The following is a 17,832-nucleotide window of genomic DNA, read 5'->3' as shown; positions in this document are numbered from 1 at the left end:
AAAAAAACAACAAACCCACAGCAGAGTCCAAGAAAGTGATTTATTTCCACTTGTCCTTATGAGTTAAAGACAGTATCTTTTCTTTAAAAAACAGTATCATGTACTATTTAGAAAATGATTACACCCTTCTTGTCCAAGCAGTTACATCCAAATATGACCTCCTGTTTACCTTTCAAGGATAGGTGGCTTGGTTTCTTTCTTTAAGAGCAATCCTCAGAATGTAGCATCAGAAAACGTATATAGGTGAGGATAAAGTTACCACCAAATGGAAAAATGTTTCTGTATAATTATACATTAACACAGAGGAACTCATCCACCAACTAGTGCTCCATCGGCTCCTCTGCCTTTTCCACAGTTTCTTCTACAGGCGGAACCGGCTTAAAGAGGGGGAAAAGAAATATTTTAGGAAGACAGAAGACAACACTTGACAAATCAGCTTTATCCTGATCTGAGCATCACAAGTGGTAAATGCTGCTCATGTTGGCAAACAGCTTACAAAGTACTGTTACCCAAATTAGGCTTAAATAAATGAAGCTTAAAATATGAGCAGGACAGAGTTGGTATTTAGAAGACTACTGAGGCATTGGGTGAAGGGCATGAGAAACATAAGCAGCCACTTGTAACAAAATAGGGAAAACTTGCACTTGATCACAGATGAGGAAAGCAGATGGCATTGGAACAGCCTGGCATAAATTCAGCAGAAACTGATTTAATAAGCATCTGAGTTTCCAGCTGAGATTATACAGTGTTCATACAGTAACTTCAAATTTTAAAAATCACCTCTCTAAAACTCTACTAGTGTAGTAGAGAGTTAAATTTATTGTAAACATAATAGATCATATCTAAATGTTGTCTTTCAACAAAGCCTATTTACTTGCATCTAAACCGCACACCTTTCTCTGTGGTCTCTCCTCAAGACCTTCTAGGAATGGTGCTACATCATCATCATCGTAGATGGTAAACTCCATGTCTTTGCCCACAATTCCAATGGAAACATTCTGTTAAGCAAAGTTTTGAAAGCAGTAAGAAGCATTTTCTTGCAAATAACCTTAGCGTTACAGCTTTCACTTACAAAAGCTATCATGTTTCAAAATATTTTAAGTAAAATCATTCAAGGGTTTCAATTTCTTTTGTTTTCTTTTTAATAACATACACAATTTCTCAAAATCCCTTATTTTCACCTTATTTTGCATTTTCAATACTTAAAGTTTTAAAAAACAAGGTGAGTTAAAGAAAAACCAACAAGGGAAAGAGACAGATCAGCCACAAGCAGAACACTAATTAATGGATATCCTTTGAATTTTCTTGTTCAACAGTTCCTCAATTCCTTGTCAGAAGTTTGTACACCGTTCTGATGCTGGATACTCAATCAATTGTTGGTACATTACCTTCCCTCACCTCCCAGGTGACTTACTGACTGTCCTCACAGAGCAAAGCTGTGATTCGAGTTGCATGTAATGCATCTTAAACACTGGTCAAAACTTAAAACAGAATAAAGCAACCAGGGAAACAACTTAGTGAAAGCATGATTTTTGTTAAGAAACTTAAATCTGAGATAGCTGGGAAATTGTAGATAAACTGGTGACATTAAAAGAAGATGGTATTATCTACTGTTATTCAGCTTCCAAGTTTCAGTGTCAGCCAGACTTCACAAGAATTTTGTCACAGTAATTTCTAGTAACAATGGCAGTAAAATTTCTTAAGAAAATCTAGTACTTACCTTGGTGGTCAGATCCTGTTCAGCAGGAAGAGTCTCTCTCAGGGCACGCAGTCCATGTTTAACTAGCTCATTTAGATTACCTTAAAAATAAATCAGAAAGACATTGAAGACTATATGGTATTACCTGTCGACACTCATTTTGCCTACTTTCTATTCCTAGTTGACAACTACAAAATCAGCTTGGCTAACTTGATTTTCAGAGCTCCTCTCCTTTCTGGTACTGAGCACACAGTTATAAAAGTATACCTTGAGAAACTTGCCCTCCTCTGTATTTGTGATCAAGTGCATCTGGTTTTGACACCTGCTTTGCCTCTAGTGCAGTGATATTCCAGCTTTGGGATTTTTTTCCTCCAAGCAGCTATTCAATAGACTCCTCATCAACACTTCATACAAGAAAAAATTCACCACTTTAAATGTACCACCTAAATACCTGCCCTGACATACTATCCCTGCTCTGCTATGGAAAGAATTACACCTCCCCTGGGTTAACCAGGGCATAAGGCCTTTCACTTTTTCCCCTGCTATTCTGAGTACAGCTTCTATTTTCACAAAATGCAATAAAAGCATTGACATGTTAAGACATGAAAATCTGTAACATATTCTCATGCAGATTTACTGTTATGCCAAACCAGTCTCCCAAAATTTATCTTTGTCTTGTTAAATGCAAAAAAATGGCTCAGTATCAGAAAACAAACTGCAGAATTGATGAATACCATTAGCTAGAGAGGGTTCCATTACTCACAGTCAGTGAACTCAGTCATGTGCCTCTCCAGGTAAGTTCGTGCTGACTGTGAACGAGCACCAATGGACATTGCTTTGCAGTCAAAGTAGTTTGCAGAGGGACAAGTCTGGAAGATGTGAGGACCCATATCCTACAAAGAGAAAGAAAAAACCCCACAGAATGTAAAACAAATATATAAATTCATATCAAGTCTGCTGCTGGAACATGTCTTTTTCTAAAAGAGTTTTGCTTCATGGTACATCACACAGCCTATATGTATGCACAGAAATGTATTTTATATTGATGATCATATCACTGTTCCTACATAATTCCCTCAAAGTTACTGTTAAAAAAACCCTCCAACAATAATTTAAAGCTTCCACCTCTTCCTTTACACTTTGTTCATTAAAATGCAGACTTTACATAGACAGGGTGGCTGGCACATAAAAATGGTTTTCTCTGTTCTAACTGTATTTATGTGTGCTCCCTACTTCATGCTTGCACCAAGTTTTTACACACATTCTGTCTTATCTACACACAAGTAAAAACTTGCTGTAGACTAAAACCACACCATTCAAAATTTCAGACAAGATCATAACTTCCTTCAGCCATCCTCATGTCAAGAATCTCAAGGGCAGATTCTGCATGTGCTGCATTAAGGAAACTCTTGCTGCTAAACAAGTAAGGGAGAGGCCAGCAATGATTTCCACATCCATTTTTTAATAGAAACTATTTAGAATAATAGTTTCTAAACACCGCAAATCAATAGCAAAGTATTTACAGAAACAAATGTCATTTTTGCTGTATCTCATTTTGTATTTCAAAATATCTAATAAAGTGTAGGTAAGATTAGCTATCAATTAACACAACTAAAAGCTATGTTTTAGGGTAAGATACAGACAATTATTTCCTTATTCAGAAAATTTTGATGAGTCTGCCTCTTCCATCTTTCCCTCTTAACATCTGTTTGTTGTGTAAAGTTTCACTAAGTATATTTTCTTGCAGATCACTAGGAGCCAGAGCAGCTTACTCACATCATAGCCTGCGATGAGCAGCCCTACACCATATGGCCTCCTGCCGTAACGCTGTGTTGGGATCTGGGTTTCTGAAGTAAGCTAAGGAAACAATCTCAAAATGACACGTTAATTACCCCAAACATTTTCCTAAGCCAAGCAGAGACGCACCAAAATGTATCATTATGGGACAGTCTCTGAAATAATACACAAGCAATGTGAAAAAAGAACAATTTTCCAATAAAATTTTCCAACTTGACTTTTAAGCTGTGATAAATGAACATCATTTTATGAACAAGTAAAAAGCTATAAAAGCACTACAAGCATAAAAAGAAAGGATACTGCTTCCAATTAGTGACACTAGGCGAGAAACTGGAAGAGGTCTATCAAACACAAACCTAGAATCCAAACACTCCTGACGCATGAAATTGCTAGAAAACAAAAAATAAAAAAAAACAAAAAAAAATCAAACCAATGCATAGATCAAAAACACAATGAAGTTTTGTCTTGATACCTGTCAAGGTAAACATTTTTGTTTCAGCTCTGCTTGTTGAGAAAAAGAGTCAACAGCTTTACGTAATTTCATTTCACCATGACCTATAACTGTTATTTAGAAAGCTGACCACAGGTTTGAAAGAGTACAAATACAAATGCAAAGAAGGTAGAAGTTCATGCAGGCAACAGACGGATCATCTGGAAAAAAGCCAGTTATACAGCAACTAACATTTATTGTAGAAAGTCTTTGTCCTTCTTTGTCCTTTTAAACTGAGGAACGCTCCTCCTTCCATGTACATTTACATCATCTGAACAAATTACATGGCCAGCAGGTAAGAGCAAGCCCCTCTGAAGCCCACACATACAGCACCCTGTGTGTTCAGTAACTGTTTTATGTGTGTGTACGCAGAAGCAACTGCCAGAGGGAAAGAAGTGATGCACCTTCTCAGACTGCTTGGAAACCCCATCACAGTGAGGAAACCAGACAGGACTGTCTTCCCAGTAACAAAACCAAAGAGCAAAATTTTGGGCCAAACAAATGAGATTTCTGCCAATCAGTTAAAAATCTGCCAGAATTTTGCACTGAGGTCTTTGGCATAGTACAACAAAGCAGCAGCTTAAGACTAATCCTTAGGCAAGCAGAAAATCTCATTTGCAACAGTCTGAATGAACTTTCACTTGTTATTGCAGAACTGTGTATGTCAACAACCAAGATACTCACCACAAGAGTCTTGCATCGGCAGTAAGTCCAGCAATTGAGATACCAATATGGTTGTCAACGTACAGGATTTTTTTCTGATGAGCTGCCAGCTCAGACTGTGCTCTCTGTGCATAAAAGGAGAAAGCTATGTGGCAAACTGAACAGTCAGCCAAGCATTGTGGAGAAATTTGCTGATAATTATAGCAAGAACTGAATATGATCATAAAACAATTAAAAAAATTATAAACTTTTAACAGAAGACAAGAAAAACCTAATTTCATTTCAGTAGGAACCTGTCAGAATGAAAGAAAGAACAGACACTCACTCAAGCTTTGGGAAAAGAAAGAAATAGATTTACTAATAAACTATTTAGAATTAATAACTGTTGAAACAACAACAAAAAAGGCACTATCTTTTAAAGGGAAAAAAAATCTTCCACTCATCTTCTTCGCTATTTTGTGAAAATCAGCTTTGCATAGGTACTGAAAATATTTCAGTTCTGTACTGGTACTCAAGCAAAAGGAAACTGGGATTGTATTTACATTACACATAGAAGTTCCATCAGCCCAAAACTAATTTGCCAACCCCAAACTTTTCTATGAACAGTACTGTCCCAGGAACACAGTTTTGAAGTCACCTTGAGAGCAACCAGAACAGCGTGTGTTTTGGACTTCAGCCCCACGGTAGCTGAGCCTTGTTTCACAGCTTCCATGGCATATTCTATTTGATGAATTCGGCCCTACAAAAACAAATCAAAGGTGATCATTCTCAAGTTAATACTCTGAATCAATTTTCAGTGGGTTTGCATTTTCAAACCTTTGACTCCCCACCCCAACAGGGACACTTTCTGCATCACAGTTTAAACCTACAATCCTCAATTATCTTCTGGAACACCTCACCATTACCCCACAAAAACCTGGCCATCTCTGAGCTACTCACAAAGGAACAGGAAAACTAAAGGGTGAATAACCTTGACATTGTAAGAATTGCAAGACTTTTGTCAATGTCTAGAGATCCACGGTGATTCAAAGACAGAACTTCCAGCTCAAGTTGGACACTTAACTTTTAATCGAGTTTCCTGAAGAAACAAGTCTTACGCAATTGTTGTCTCACCATCCATTCCCCAATAACTTCTGAACAAGTTATTGGTCAACTGCAGTGAAGTCTGAAAGAGGAGTAGAGGTCTCAAAAGAAATTAAGTCCCCACAGGTTCTGCAGGGGTGTCCAGAAGCTTTGGAGGAAAATGTGACAACGTCCATTTAATAGAACCCCTGAGGGCAAAGTAGGTCATTTTCTGCACTCCAGCCCATGTCAGACAGGGTAGTGATGCTCTGCAAGCACTGACACTGCAGAGCACAGCCCACAGCTGCATCCCACCAGCTGTGACAGAGTGGAATGTGGCAGCTGTCACAGTGAAATTCGCCAGGAATGATCTACAGAAAATCACCTTTTTGTAGGTTGTTGGGGACTTTTTGGCATGAGGCTTTTGATTTGATTTATCTGGAGAATTACACAGTCTACTAGATGCGTGAAACACCCTGATGTCCCATTTCATCCACTAAGCTGTACATGGAATTTCAATACCATAGGATATTTCCTGTCCAAGAGCAGTATTGAATTGCTGTGACCTGTACAACATGCATTTACCAACTGTCATGAACAACTTGCAAGACTGTAAAAATGTGAGACCATTTCTAGCATTTGGTCTATTTCCTTTTCTTTACTACCATATTTGAAAACATCTCCCAGTAAAATATGATTATTCCTTGCTTCTCCAGAGACAGCATGAAGCCTCTCTGACATTCCTCAGTGTGGGAAACTAGGGACACACAGCTGCACAGATTTCAGAATTGAAGCACAAACTGCAGCACAAAATGAAATGGCATTTAACCACTTACATATTCTAGGTCTCAATGTTGTAAGCTTTATAGATGTAATTTATTCAACAGGAATATTTGTGACCACTTTAATTTAGAAAATAAAGATCTTTGAATTCACACCACAAAAATCAGTACCCCAGATTCCATGCTCTATAGTACCCTGTGGTTGCAGGCATTTCAATAGAGCCATACAAGGCAGCAAAAATTGTGCACAGAAAGAGAAAACAAGTGCTGTTATATCCCACTTGAAAGTGGCATATTCTCATTCCAGCACTAAATACTAACTCTTAATAATTTTTTTCTGAAAATTTGAATACAGTAAAGTGCTTAATGAAAAAAAAGAAAAATTATTCCCAATCATAAAATAAATAATTCCTTTCCAGTATTATCTAGTGGACAAAAGAGAGAATGACCCAGCTGTAGCCTAACACTGGCAACACTTAAGCTTAGTTTCATACTTTTTGTACCCTACTTACCAACTTCTTATAATGGATCATAGAATCATGGAATGGTTTGGGTTGGAAGGGACCTTCAAAGATCATCTAATCCAACTCTCAAGGTGACTGCATCTATTCTGTACTGCCTTAAGCACTTTGAGGTGACAGGGCCCACCTCAGCACCACTCTGGTTCACACCAGAAGCCATGAGATGTGCCGATGGCTTTCTGGACACCTACAGCCTATAAAGGGAGAGTGGAACAGCCTCCAGGAAGCTTCAGGCTCCTGACTACAACCTGCACAACTGGGACACCACTGCTGGGAGGTGGAGAAAATTGAAAAAGCAAGTTAAAACCCCAGTGACAAAGCACACAAAGGCTTTACCTGCGGGCTCCACACCGTGACATCATTGTCATACTGGTTGCGAAACTGGAATGAAGAAAATAAAACTCATTAGTGTTGCTAATAAGCATGCAAGAAGAGTATTCCCACAGGGAGTCCTGGCTGTTTTTGCAGAATCGACTAATTTGGAAAATATGGTATCACTGAGTACAACCTATAACCGACCACCACCTTGTCAACTAAGTACAACATCCAGTCTTCTCTTAAACATCTCCAGGGTCAGTGACTCTACCAGCTGCCTGGGCAGCCCACTCCAACATCTACTCACCCTTTCGGTGAAGAAATTTTGCCTTTTGTTAAATTCCTGCCAAATTGTTCGGGTTGGAATAGACCCCTGGAGATCTTCTAGTCCAAACCCCCTGTCAAGGAAGGGTCACCTACAGCAGTTTACACAGGAACACATCCAGGTGGGTCTGGAATGTCTCCGAAGAGGGAGACTCCACAACCACCCCGGGCAGCCCGTTCCACCCTCAGTATAAAGAAGTTCTTCCTCATGTTGAGGTGGAGCTTCCTGGGTTTTCGTTTATGGCCATTGCTCCTCGTCCTGTCGCTGGTCACCACTGAAAAGATTCTGGAACCGTCCTCTTGGCACCCGCCTTTGAGATATTTACGTGTATTGATGAGATCCCCCTCAGTCTTCTCTTCTCCAGACTAACCAGGCCCAGTCCCCGCGGTCTCTCCTCAGAAGAGACATGCTCCAGCCCCCTGAGGAGATATTCACACGCATCCCCACAGGGCCTGTGATGTGTCTGTGCCCGGCCTGCAGCAGGGCCCGCTCTCCAGCCACGCTCGTTTCCAGGCCCGGCCGCGGCCCCGCGTGGCCCGGGAACTGCTTACTCACGGGCCCGCTCCCTCCCTCCCGCCCCGCCGGCTCCCCAGCGCCGGCCCCGCAGCCTGGCTAGGGGATTCCCTACCCCTATCCCTACACCTATTCCCAACCCGCTATCCCGTCCCAGCCCGCCGCCTCTCACCATCCTCCCGCTTCTCCCGGCTCCTGGAAGCGACGCGGCAACGACCGCTCCGGGACGGGAGCGGGCAGGCAGCGCCAGTCGCGCCGCCGAGTCATCGATGGCGCGCGCACGCGCAGTGGCCACGCCGCCTCCCACGCGGTGTGTTGGGACTGTCCCTCCGTGCCCTCCTTGGCGACTCTTCTGAGCGGAGCCCTTCGCTTCCAGGGGTGAAGCGCTGCGAGCGCTCAGCGCGAATTGGTTGTGTGATGGAGCTCTTGCTTTGGGCGGTGCAAAGCGACCTTATGCAGCTGTACCTGCAAAGTGAGTTAGAGAGTACTGCGGGAGCTCCTCTGCAGCACCGGGTGAGCCCAGCGCTGGGAGAGACGAAAAGCGACTCAGCACTGCACTCTCGTGCTTCTGTGCCTTTCAACAAGGGTCCAGCTGCTGAAGTCACAGTAAAGTCAAACTAGTATATATCTAGGATATACGTGTGTGTATACATATATATGTGTGTATATATCTATATATATATGGGTGTGTATATATATAACTAGTTATATACTAATGTTATATGTTACATACTAATTTTGTGTGTGTATAACTACTATATAACTAGTTATATATATATATATATAACTAGAATATAACACATATATAACGCTAATGTATAACATATATATAGCACTAATATATAACTAATTATATATATAATACTAGTATATAAGTAGTATAACCAGCATATATACATATAAAGCTAGTTAATATTGAATTATATATATAATACTGGCATATGAGTAGTATAACTACTGTATATAGTATAACTACTGTATATATAAAGTTATATATATATAGCACTAATATATAACTAATTATATATATGTCTATAACTAGTTATAGCGTGTTTATAAATATATGTATACACTAGTATATAACTGGTATATAACTAGTATATATATAACCTTTTGTGTACTGCAGGCACACTTCTCTTGCCCCTTTTCTCCATTTTTCCCTGGAAAGTGCTACAGTGTTGTGTAGGAAATAAAAAAAAAATAAAAAAAATCTAAGCAGACTGATTTAAATTACATACCTTTTTCATTTTAAGCTTTCTGATTAATAAAAGTTCATTCGATTTGAAATCACTTCCTTTCTTCAGCATTGTTTGGTGGGCAATGAAACAGGATGTATAAACATTTTAAGTGAGCTGAACAGCTTTCAAGTTCCACCAAGCCTTCAGTAAATATTCCTGCACTTTTTGCTATAATGCCATTCTGCAATAACTTCCTACAGCAATAAGGGACTCCCTAAAGATCCATTTACTCTGACTACAGTAACAGAACAATAGACAGACATTTCCTCTTGTTTTGGCAAAACTCTGTTAGTTTTGATAGAGCACTAAACCACACCAAGACTCCTTATTGTGCTGTATTTATACAGCAAGTAATGTTAGGAGCCATGATTTCAGTGATAAAAAGGCAGGATTTGTAAAACTTCAAAGAGAATATTGATAATAGCTGCATAAATGAAGACTTTTGGAAGCTATATGAACTGTTGTGTAGGTTGGTTAAATAACAACTGAAGTATTTTCCAGAGTAATCTTTTCCCCTTTATTACATGGATAGAAAAAGAACATTCAAAACCAAACTAACCAGATGTCCAGCTATTAAAAATTTATTCTAAAGCAAATGGATTCAGGTCACGTGACAGCAGGAAGCGTGGCATGGAACCAAGTTCCACCTGCTCTCCCGAGCTGCAGGCAGCACAACTGTTACTGTATTCCAAAGCCAGCAGCACAAGAGGATGTTGGAGGCAGGAATAACCTCTAGAAAGGGGAAATGTTCACCATGGAAGGAAGTCATTCACTTCCTTCTGGATGCTCCTGCTTGCTCTTTAGGCTCAGTACTACAGCAGGGGTAAAACCAGGGGGGGGTTGAAATGTATTTCTTACATCTCAGTGCAATGGTATTAAAGAGCACCCAGCCTATTCCCCATCACTGTATTTCAACCAAGAGTATAATATTTAAATACAAAATGAGAGAAAGGCAAAATCAACAAGGCAAAATCAAATCTCTCCTTTTCAAATAACAAAGGCATAAAACCAGAAAGGGAGCATTTTGAATATATTTTGCCCTAATGTGATACTAGACTTAGAGATGTTAGTGGTTTGTGAGTCACCCAAAGTTGTTAGAAAATTTGAATGAAGGCCTTAAGTGAGTCTCAGTAAAATTTAAGTGATGCATAAGCTTTATGTTGATCTCCGCACCAGAGGAAAGGTCACCCTTGCTATATTTAATGGTGGTACAGTGGCCAGCATGAAATGATTTGACAGTTTTGGACAGCTTCATAGGAGATAAAAAATCCACATGACAAAAGGCTACAGTGATGCTGTTGGCAGACACACGAGAAAAGGCAATGCTGAGTAACCAAGGTGGTTAAACTGCTCTTTTCTCCAAGCCACATTGTGAAACACATTGATGAGGCAACGTGGGACACAACTTCACCATGATTTTGCCACTGCTGTTACCTAATCCGTTATTAAACAACTCCAGAGATAACCAATTATCCATATCACAGGTAATAATTTTATCATACTAAAAGCAACAGAAAAGTTCATCAAATGTTTTCTTTGATAACAGTCCTAACACTAATCTCAATACATGCTTGCATAGTTTTATGGAAGGTTTGAATTAATAGAAAAAGAGGTTTTAAAAAATAGAAATTTAATTGTAGATAAAAAAAGCAAAGGGCAAGAAGCAATCAACATATTACATCAAGAAATCATAATAAAAAAGACTACAGGACTGAAAAGTAAAACTGAAACTATACTCACATTTAAATAAACTACTTATGAAACATCTATTTTAGGAGAAAATAGTATTTTCTAACTTTTAGTTACAAAGTTGGCAACCTGACAATCAGGATTATTTCGGAGCAATGACAACACAACTGATAGCTCTATGAAAACATGTTCAGTGCTCAGTAATGGCCAAATTAAATGTTAGAAATTATTAGGAAGGAGAACAAAACATAAAGTGTCACTGTGTAAATCCATGCTGCATCTGACACCGTGCAGACTGGAACACTTATCGCGACTCATTTCTCACCTTGAAATGATGTGGCAGCACTGAAAGCACTGGGATAAGCAGAAAGAAGGATTCAAATTATGGAATAGCTTCATATAAAGAATAACAGTAAAGAGGAGAAGTCTTCATCTAAATGACAGGTAAACAAGGAAAGGTGATTAAGGCTTGTGAAATCACAACTGGCATGGAGACACTGAAGTGAAGAGATGCTTCTCTGTCCTGCAGCACTGGCACTTGGTGTCATTAAAAACAGCAGGTTCAAGCAAAGACGAGGTCGTGCTTCTGAGACTTGTCATACCTGTGCCACTCTGTGTGGTGGAAACCTTTGCACCTGAACACATCATGGTCTTTTGGTCATGTGTTGAGAGAGCAACTGGTGAAATTTCATGGATAAAACAACTTTCCAAGCCACCATACTGCTGATAAAATGTTTGAACTATGTGCAGCAGTGAAAAAAATTAACCTAAAACATGCATATACAGCCTCAAGAGAAAGTAATGATACTATTTTGTTCCATGTTACGGTTCCAGCAAAGTTATAAACAGCATCTGACATCTGAGTGATGACAGGCATTTCTCTGCAGAGATTGATGTACAGCAACTGAAAGGCAAGGCCATTATGCCTCCTCCTCTGCTGATTCACTAAAGGAAACAGCATTCCATCAAGTCCCCTTTTGGGATACCACTCACCATCAGCCTGCATTAACTGCTGTGTGCTGCACTCCTGTATTTAGGTGGAGTTCTTAGTAAAAGATTGGCTTCACTGGGTAACACTCCCAGAGGCTGCATGTTGTGCTGCTTAGGCACAGCAGACTGCATAGGACGAAGAAAGAAAAATTCTGTGCCAGAGTAAGAGACAGACTAAATGAAGGCAGCGTCTCCATCCCCTTGAAGAAGGGGAACGATAGATCCCAGAGAGATAATGGAGCCACTCCTGTCAGATGGACATGTGATTGCCCATAAATAGCAGTGCTGTCATAATACATTCAGGACCGAACATTTTGACTAAGTTATTCTGAGAACTGTCTTACTCCCTTGTCAGTGTGAACAGTCCATATTTGGATATAATACAGGTAATTTACTTCCTTCAGAGATATGTGTTGAAAAGCGTACTTAATTGTAAGCTTTTGTGTATGACATTGGTCATATTTGATGACATTCTCATCAAATGTGTCAAGGCTAAGAATAAAAATTTGACAGCTCCTATAAATGTACACACTTGTCTTTAGAATGATTTAAAGATGATTTTGTAAGTTCTCACAATGAAAAAAAAAACTATCATTTTGTATTTAGTACTGTAAATAGGAGAAAAATAACCTCTCTCTATAAATTATGCCAGATTTCTTCCTTGTTCTTTTGCTGATACCTCAGTGGAGGTGCAGATCTTTCTTTCTCTGTGCTAGCCTTGTATTCAGGTTGCCAAAGGAATTTTGTACCATTTTTAAACTACTGACCAATTTAAACCACTGGGATATTTTGTCATGAAAAATGTTAGCTATGCACACTTTAAAGTCTATTCCTAATAGCTTCTGTGTACTGACATTGCCTGACCTTTTCAGGACTGGTCTACAAGGCAACTAACCTTGCTTGATCATCAAAGCTGGCTGGGAAAGGACAGGCAATGCAAAAAAGAGTCTGGCTCGCTCTGTCAGTCCTGGAACAAACAAGGGGCACAAAGTTCAACACAACAGAGCTGTTGCAGCATATCCTGATCATGGAAATAGATTTTATTTGTATGTTCATGTCTGAATAAAACAAAAATACATTTATAAATAGATTTACATGGATATTATTGCCAGGTATTTCTTGGATTGAAATTAATTTCCTCACTTTCAGGAAGGATTTCTGTATTGTATATTTTTATTGTAGAAAAAATATATTTTGAGCTGTAAATTTCTTGCTAGCCTAGAAGTTATGATTTAAACAGTGTACAAAAATATAACTGAAAAACTGTTATCATAATTTATGGAGAATTATGAATAAATTATTGCAGTTATAGTAAAATCTGTTAGGCTTTTTATTTCAATGAAAAAGAATGTCACTTATTAAGTTTCTAAGGATAAAAGATCCATTTCAGTGTGCACATAGCTGCATAAGCTCTTTAAAATATATTAATTGATCTGTTGATTTATATTATTGTAATTAATTTTGACTGAGTCTAACTGATTTAAAACCAAAGTGTCATCAACCTTTAGCAGTGGATATGTAACATTTTGAGACATCTATTAATGATGCACAGATTCATGAATAAATATCAGCTATGTTAGTGATGAAATTTTGCAAAATTTCTACGTATGAAAGAATTAAGTGTAATTGTCAGCATAGATAGGAAGTAACAGAGTGGCACAGAAACAAAGCCTTTTTAAGCCATGAGACCACTAATGGATGCCATTTCCTTATGACAGATATCACTGTCATATTAAATTAATGGCTAGACAAAATATTACCTTCTTAGTTATGCATTTATATTCCATAAATATTTTACAATGATTACTTATATGTAGATCACACAATAAAATGTTCACAATGTTTTTGCCAAATCTATTATTGCCAAAAGTTCCTGCTTGAAAAATGGAAATACATTTACAAACAGGAAGAAATTTACCAGAGGACATTAAACTAAAAGGAAAAGAAAGGGAGATAAAAGGCCCTAGGAGTGACTGACTGTTCATGGCAAAACATTAAGGATTTACGTGATGCTTCTCTTTACAGGCACTTTCAAGTTCTGTGGGAGGGTTAAGCTTACTGTAATAGTAACTGTTTAGGCAACAGTTTTGGTATTTGTAGACCACGCTTTTCAAAATATGACTCAGCCTATTCTTAACATGGATTCAGTTTTTGATTTGGAAAGACTACAATACAGAATTAATAAGCAGGAAAAATACATGTTTGAGTAGGCTTTAGTCTTAAAAAGTCGTGCTGTCATCAGCCTTTTTTTTTTTTTACTGTTTGCCAGGCTCCTAATTTTGCTACATGGATTTTAACAGCTTTGCTGTCATGCATGTCCTTGTTTTGATAGTACAAATTTTATTTGGCACTGCCATCTTTATTGCATGTATTCTTAAACTAACAACAATGCAAGCAGAATTCTAAGCCTGTCCTGACAAATGGGAGAGTGCTTCTGGCACTGCAATGTCCATTGTCTGCAATTGTTCTGACAGATCATGGAGCTCAGACACTGCATCATACATGCTTAAATTATGAACAAATTCCATTTATCTAAGGATAATTCTAAATCCAGAGTATTTGGCACAACACTTGGCTTCTATGCTCGGTCCAGGGAAGGATTCAGTAATGGGCCTGAAAGGCTCTAAATTAATTCCAGACTGCCTTGATATAACCCTGCCTTGAATCTAGCTAGTGAGTATCTAAAAACCTCTGCATTAGTTATTAGCATATCACTACGTAGTCACACATCTGCACATCTGGCTTTGATTTTAAGAAGTATGTATCAAATAAATTTGTGGCTACAGATGTCTCGTTCACAACAGAGTCCGTGGCACCAAAATATTTTAAAGCTGTGTTTATCACATAATTAAATGAACAAATGGGAAGAATAATTCTTCAGGCAAAAGTTCTTGCCAAATGGAAGATTTCATACTTGGAATAGGGAAATTTAAAAGAAAAAAATCAAAATGTGAAACCAAAAGATTATTTTTGCATTTTTATAGTCCCTTTCAACTGTGTTGTAATACTTAATGAACACAGGAAGATATTTTCCAGGTTGGAAACTGAATGTGTACCTTGGTATTTTGAAGTGACCAATAGTAGAGACTATCACTTTTTTGTTGTGGAATTTGAAAGGCATTAAGGCGATACAACTACCAGAAAGTCTGAGTACCTTCTTGTCTCACAGTGAGCAGCAAATATGAATGGATTTGTATTTCTTTTAATAATGTGTAGAATCACGTTTGAAAGTTACAAAATAAGCTACTCTCAAACAGAATGATCCTTTTATCAAATTCTGCCTCCTCACTATTAACGTTACACAACACTCAGCATGTTATTTAGATTAGCTTCAGACAAAAATACTCTTCTTACCACTAAAGCAAAAAGTTGTTTGAGATCTTATCCAAAAAATCGCTTATACAATGTAATTTGAAGTATTCCCTGGTGCTACTTCCCTAGCAATAATTACCAAACTTCACCTGGGTATATGGCTTACCCTTTCATAATGTAGCTTTTATTAAAGTGACATCACTATGTATTTCTAAAGCAAGTCAGACTCATTAAAGATTTCTTCACAATATATTCGACCTGAGTTTTAAAATCCAGTTTCTGAGTAATAATCTTTGCAGCATTATCAATGATTTTTTTTTGACTAAGTATAGCATCAGTTTTACTTAGATCTTGAACATTTGGTTGGTATTGTCAAATTTAAATCAAATTAAGAAGGTATATAAAATGTATTTGATTTCTGCTTTTATTGAAAGCTGGTGGTTATGTGATTATATACCCAAATTTTGTACCTTAGCATTTGCCTTGTGAATTCTAAGGATTACTCTAGATGCTGAGTATCACCCTCCAGCAATATATATGTGAATGGTCTTGGTTCTGGCCCAAGTCTGAATAGCCACAAAGAAGAAAAGAAATTTAAAACTATAACAGGAATTGGCATTATAGCAACTTCATTGTGCACATTTGTATTTTTACTAAGTTTTTAAATAATACAGCACTGTGCAACTGTGGCATACAAGTAAAATTACAGCAGTGCTCTGTTGCATAGGAGAAATTTACCTCTCCTTTAAGAGACTTTGTAGCACTGGTATCAAACAACTTTCTCTGATTTCTAGACAGAGATGAACTCATTATACAATCACTTCTGGAAAGTGAAGTGAATATGAATTTCATAGAATGTGTCTCAGCTCAGGAAATGCCATTTCTTAAGCTGCACTGCTGTATATGCATTATCACCAGTTTAAGTATTTTCTTTAAGCAGTTGATAACAGTTTTAATATCTATATATCTATATCTATATCTATATCTATATCTATATAATCTATATCTATATCTATCTCCTTGCTTGTGTTCTTCCATACTTTTTCTGTCCTGATGTATACTCTTTCCAAGATTAGTCTAAAAATTATGATGGACCTGTGATGAATATTAACAAGCACTTCAAAGTTCAACTACTTTTTCTGACCACTCAAAAGTGTTCAGAAACAGAGGAAACAACTATGATCTTCAGAACCTACTTGAAAACTAGTAGATAAAGGAAAAAAATATTAACAAACTCTTCAAGATACAATTATTATATCAAAAACCCCAAAGAATATACTAGCCTGGAAACACAGTGCTGAAAGAGCAGTCAAACACATTGATAGAGGAACCCAGCACCATGCAGGAAATAGGGCAGAATTCTGGACAAAGAGGACAAGAAAAAGAAAATAGGCTTTCCTGTGTGTCATGTGGAAAATTAAGCCTACTATTTGTTCTTCTATTAATTAGGATATTACTCTGAAGGAAAAAAAAATCTGGGCAGTGAAAAAAAAAAAAAAGGAAATTAATACATTCTGCATTTATTTCCTTGAATGAGTGATTACAAAAGAGTCTGGAAGCCACTCTGGAGTGAAAAGACTGGCATTTCCTATTCATATCCATGGGAGGAAAGGACTTGGTTAACCACATTCCTTTAGAAAAGTCTCAAATACATTGATATGGATTTCTTGCATGTGATATGGATGCTTGAATGACAATCTGTTTTCCAGCTCATTCAAGAACCCAGGCAGATTGCAGAAGTGTCTGATACCTGATATATTTACTTCTGGAGAGGACAGCAGACCTCCTTCCAATCTCAAGTCATCCGGGCACAACTTCTAGCCAAGAAAGCAAATGTCTGTTATAAAAACCTGGCAGAATGGGTAGTTAGAAGAACATTGTAATAATAATGTCACTCAGACTTATCCATCAAAAAGTCAATACTTCAAAAAAAGGGCAAAACTTTACTAAACAACCACTAGAAGTGTAAGTTATTTCCTACCACTTCTGCTTACTTCTGGTATGATGTTCTAGCTCACGCCCCTTTGTGAACCATAATGCTTCTTTGGTAAGGATGCTGAAGAATCTTTTTCTTTATAATTGCTTTATTTTCCCTTGAAACACAGAGGCCAAGAAAATTGCCTAAGAAGTAAGGAGGAGGTGAAACCACAGACTGCCATCCCTGCTGCGTCAAGTGAGGCTTGCAGGATTGTTCTAGATGATATATGACCCTCAATAATTGGAGAGTCAAACTTCTGGCAAAAATCTTTAGGCAGTAATCTGATAAAGGTCACCAGATGGTCAAAGATCTTGGGGATATAGTTTGAGAAGCACAGAAGGCAGTTCCAAATATGGACCTAAGATGAGGCTGAAAAGCCCAGTCTTTTATGCAACTCAAGTAACTCATGAATTCTAAGAGAAGCACTTTGGAAAGTGCTTATGATGCAGTGAGAGGAG

The 17,832-nt window shown here is 38.0% G+C and overlaps 1 protein-coding gene across 1 annotated transcript; it reads right to left on the bottom strand.

Moving 5' to 3' along the window:
* Positions 1-26: 26 nt before the first annotated feature.
* On the bottom strand, positions 27-8,612 carry PSMA1 (proteasome 20S subunit alpha 1). Its single transcript, XM_071558903.1, has 10 exons — positions 8,340-8,612; positions 7,351-7,395; positions 5,287-5,388; positions 4,671-4,774; positions 3,797-3,885; positions 3,476-3,546; positions 2,463-2,592; positions 1,721-1,800; positions 894-998; positions 27-377 (listed from the first exon to the last, which is right to left on the bottom strand). Exons 1-10 carry the CDS (start codon positions 8,340-8,342, stop codon positions 321-323), a joined length of 786 nt encoding a protein of 261 aa, XP_071415004.1. The 5' UTR covers positions 8,343-8,612; the 3' UTR covers positions 27-320.
* Positions 8,613-17,832: the final 9,220 nt, after the last annotated feature.

Source organism: Pithys albifrons, chromosome 6 (assembly GCF_047495875.1).
Source record: "Pithys albifrons albifrons isolate INPA30051 chromosome 6, PitAlb_v1, whole genome shotgun sequence".
Classification (NCBI taxonomy): domain Eukaryota; kingdom Metazoa; phylum Chordata; class Aves; order Passeriformes; family Thamnophilidae; genus Pithys; species Pithys albifrons.
The sequence above is the reverse complement of the archived record's forward strand: the minus strand, read 5'-3'. Positions and strand labels throughout refer to the sequence as shown.

Coding starts and splice junctions, on each gene's coding strand:
- PSMA1 (XM_071558903.1), bottom strand. Junction 1,801..2,462: donor CATGACTGAGTTCACTGACT/GTGAGTAATGGA, acceptor TTTATTTTTAAG/GTAATCTAAATGAGCTAGTT. Junction 999..1,720: donor AACAGGATCTGACCACCAAG/GTAAGTACTAGA, acceptor TTTGCTTAACAG/AATGTTTCCATTGGAATTGT.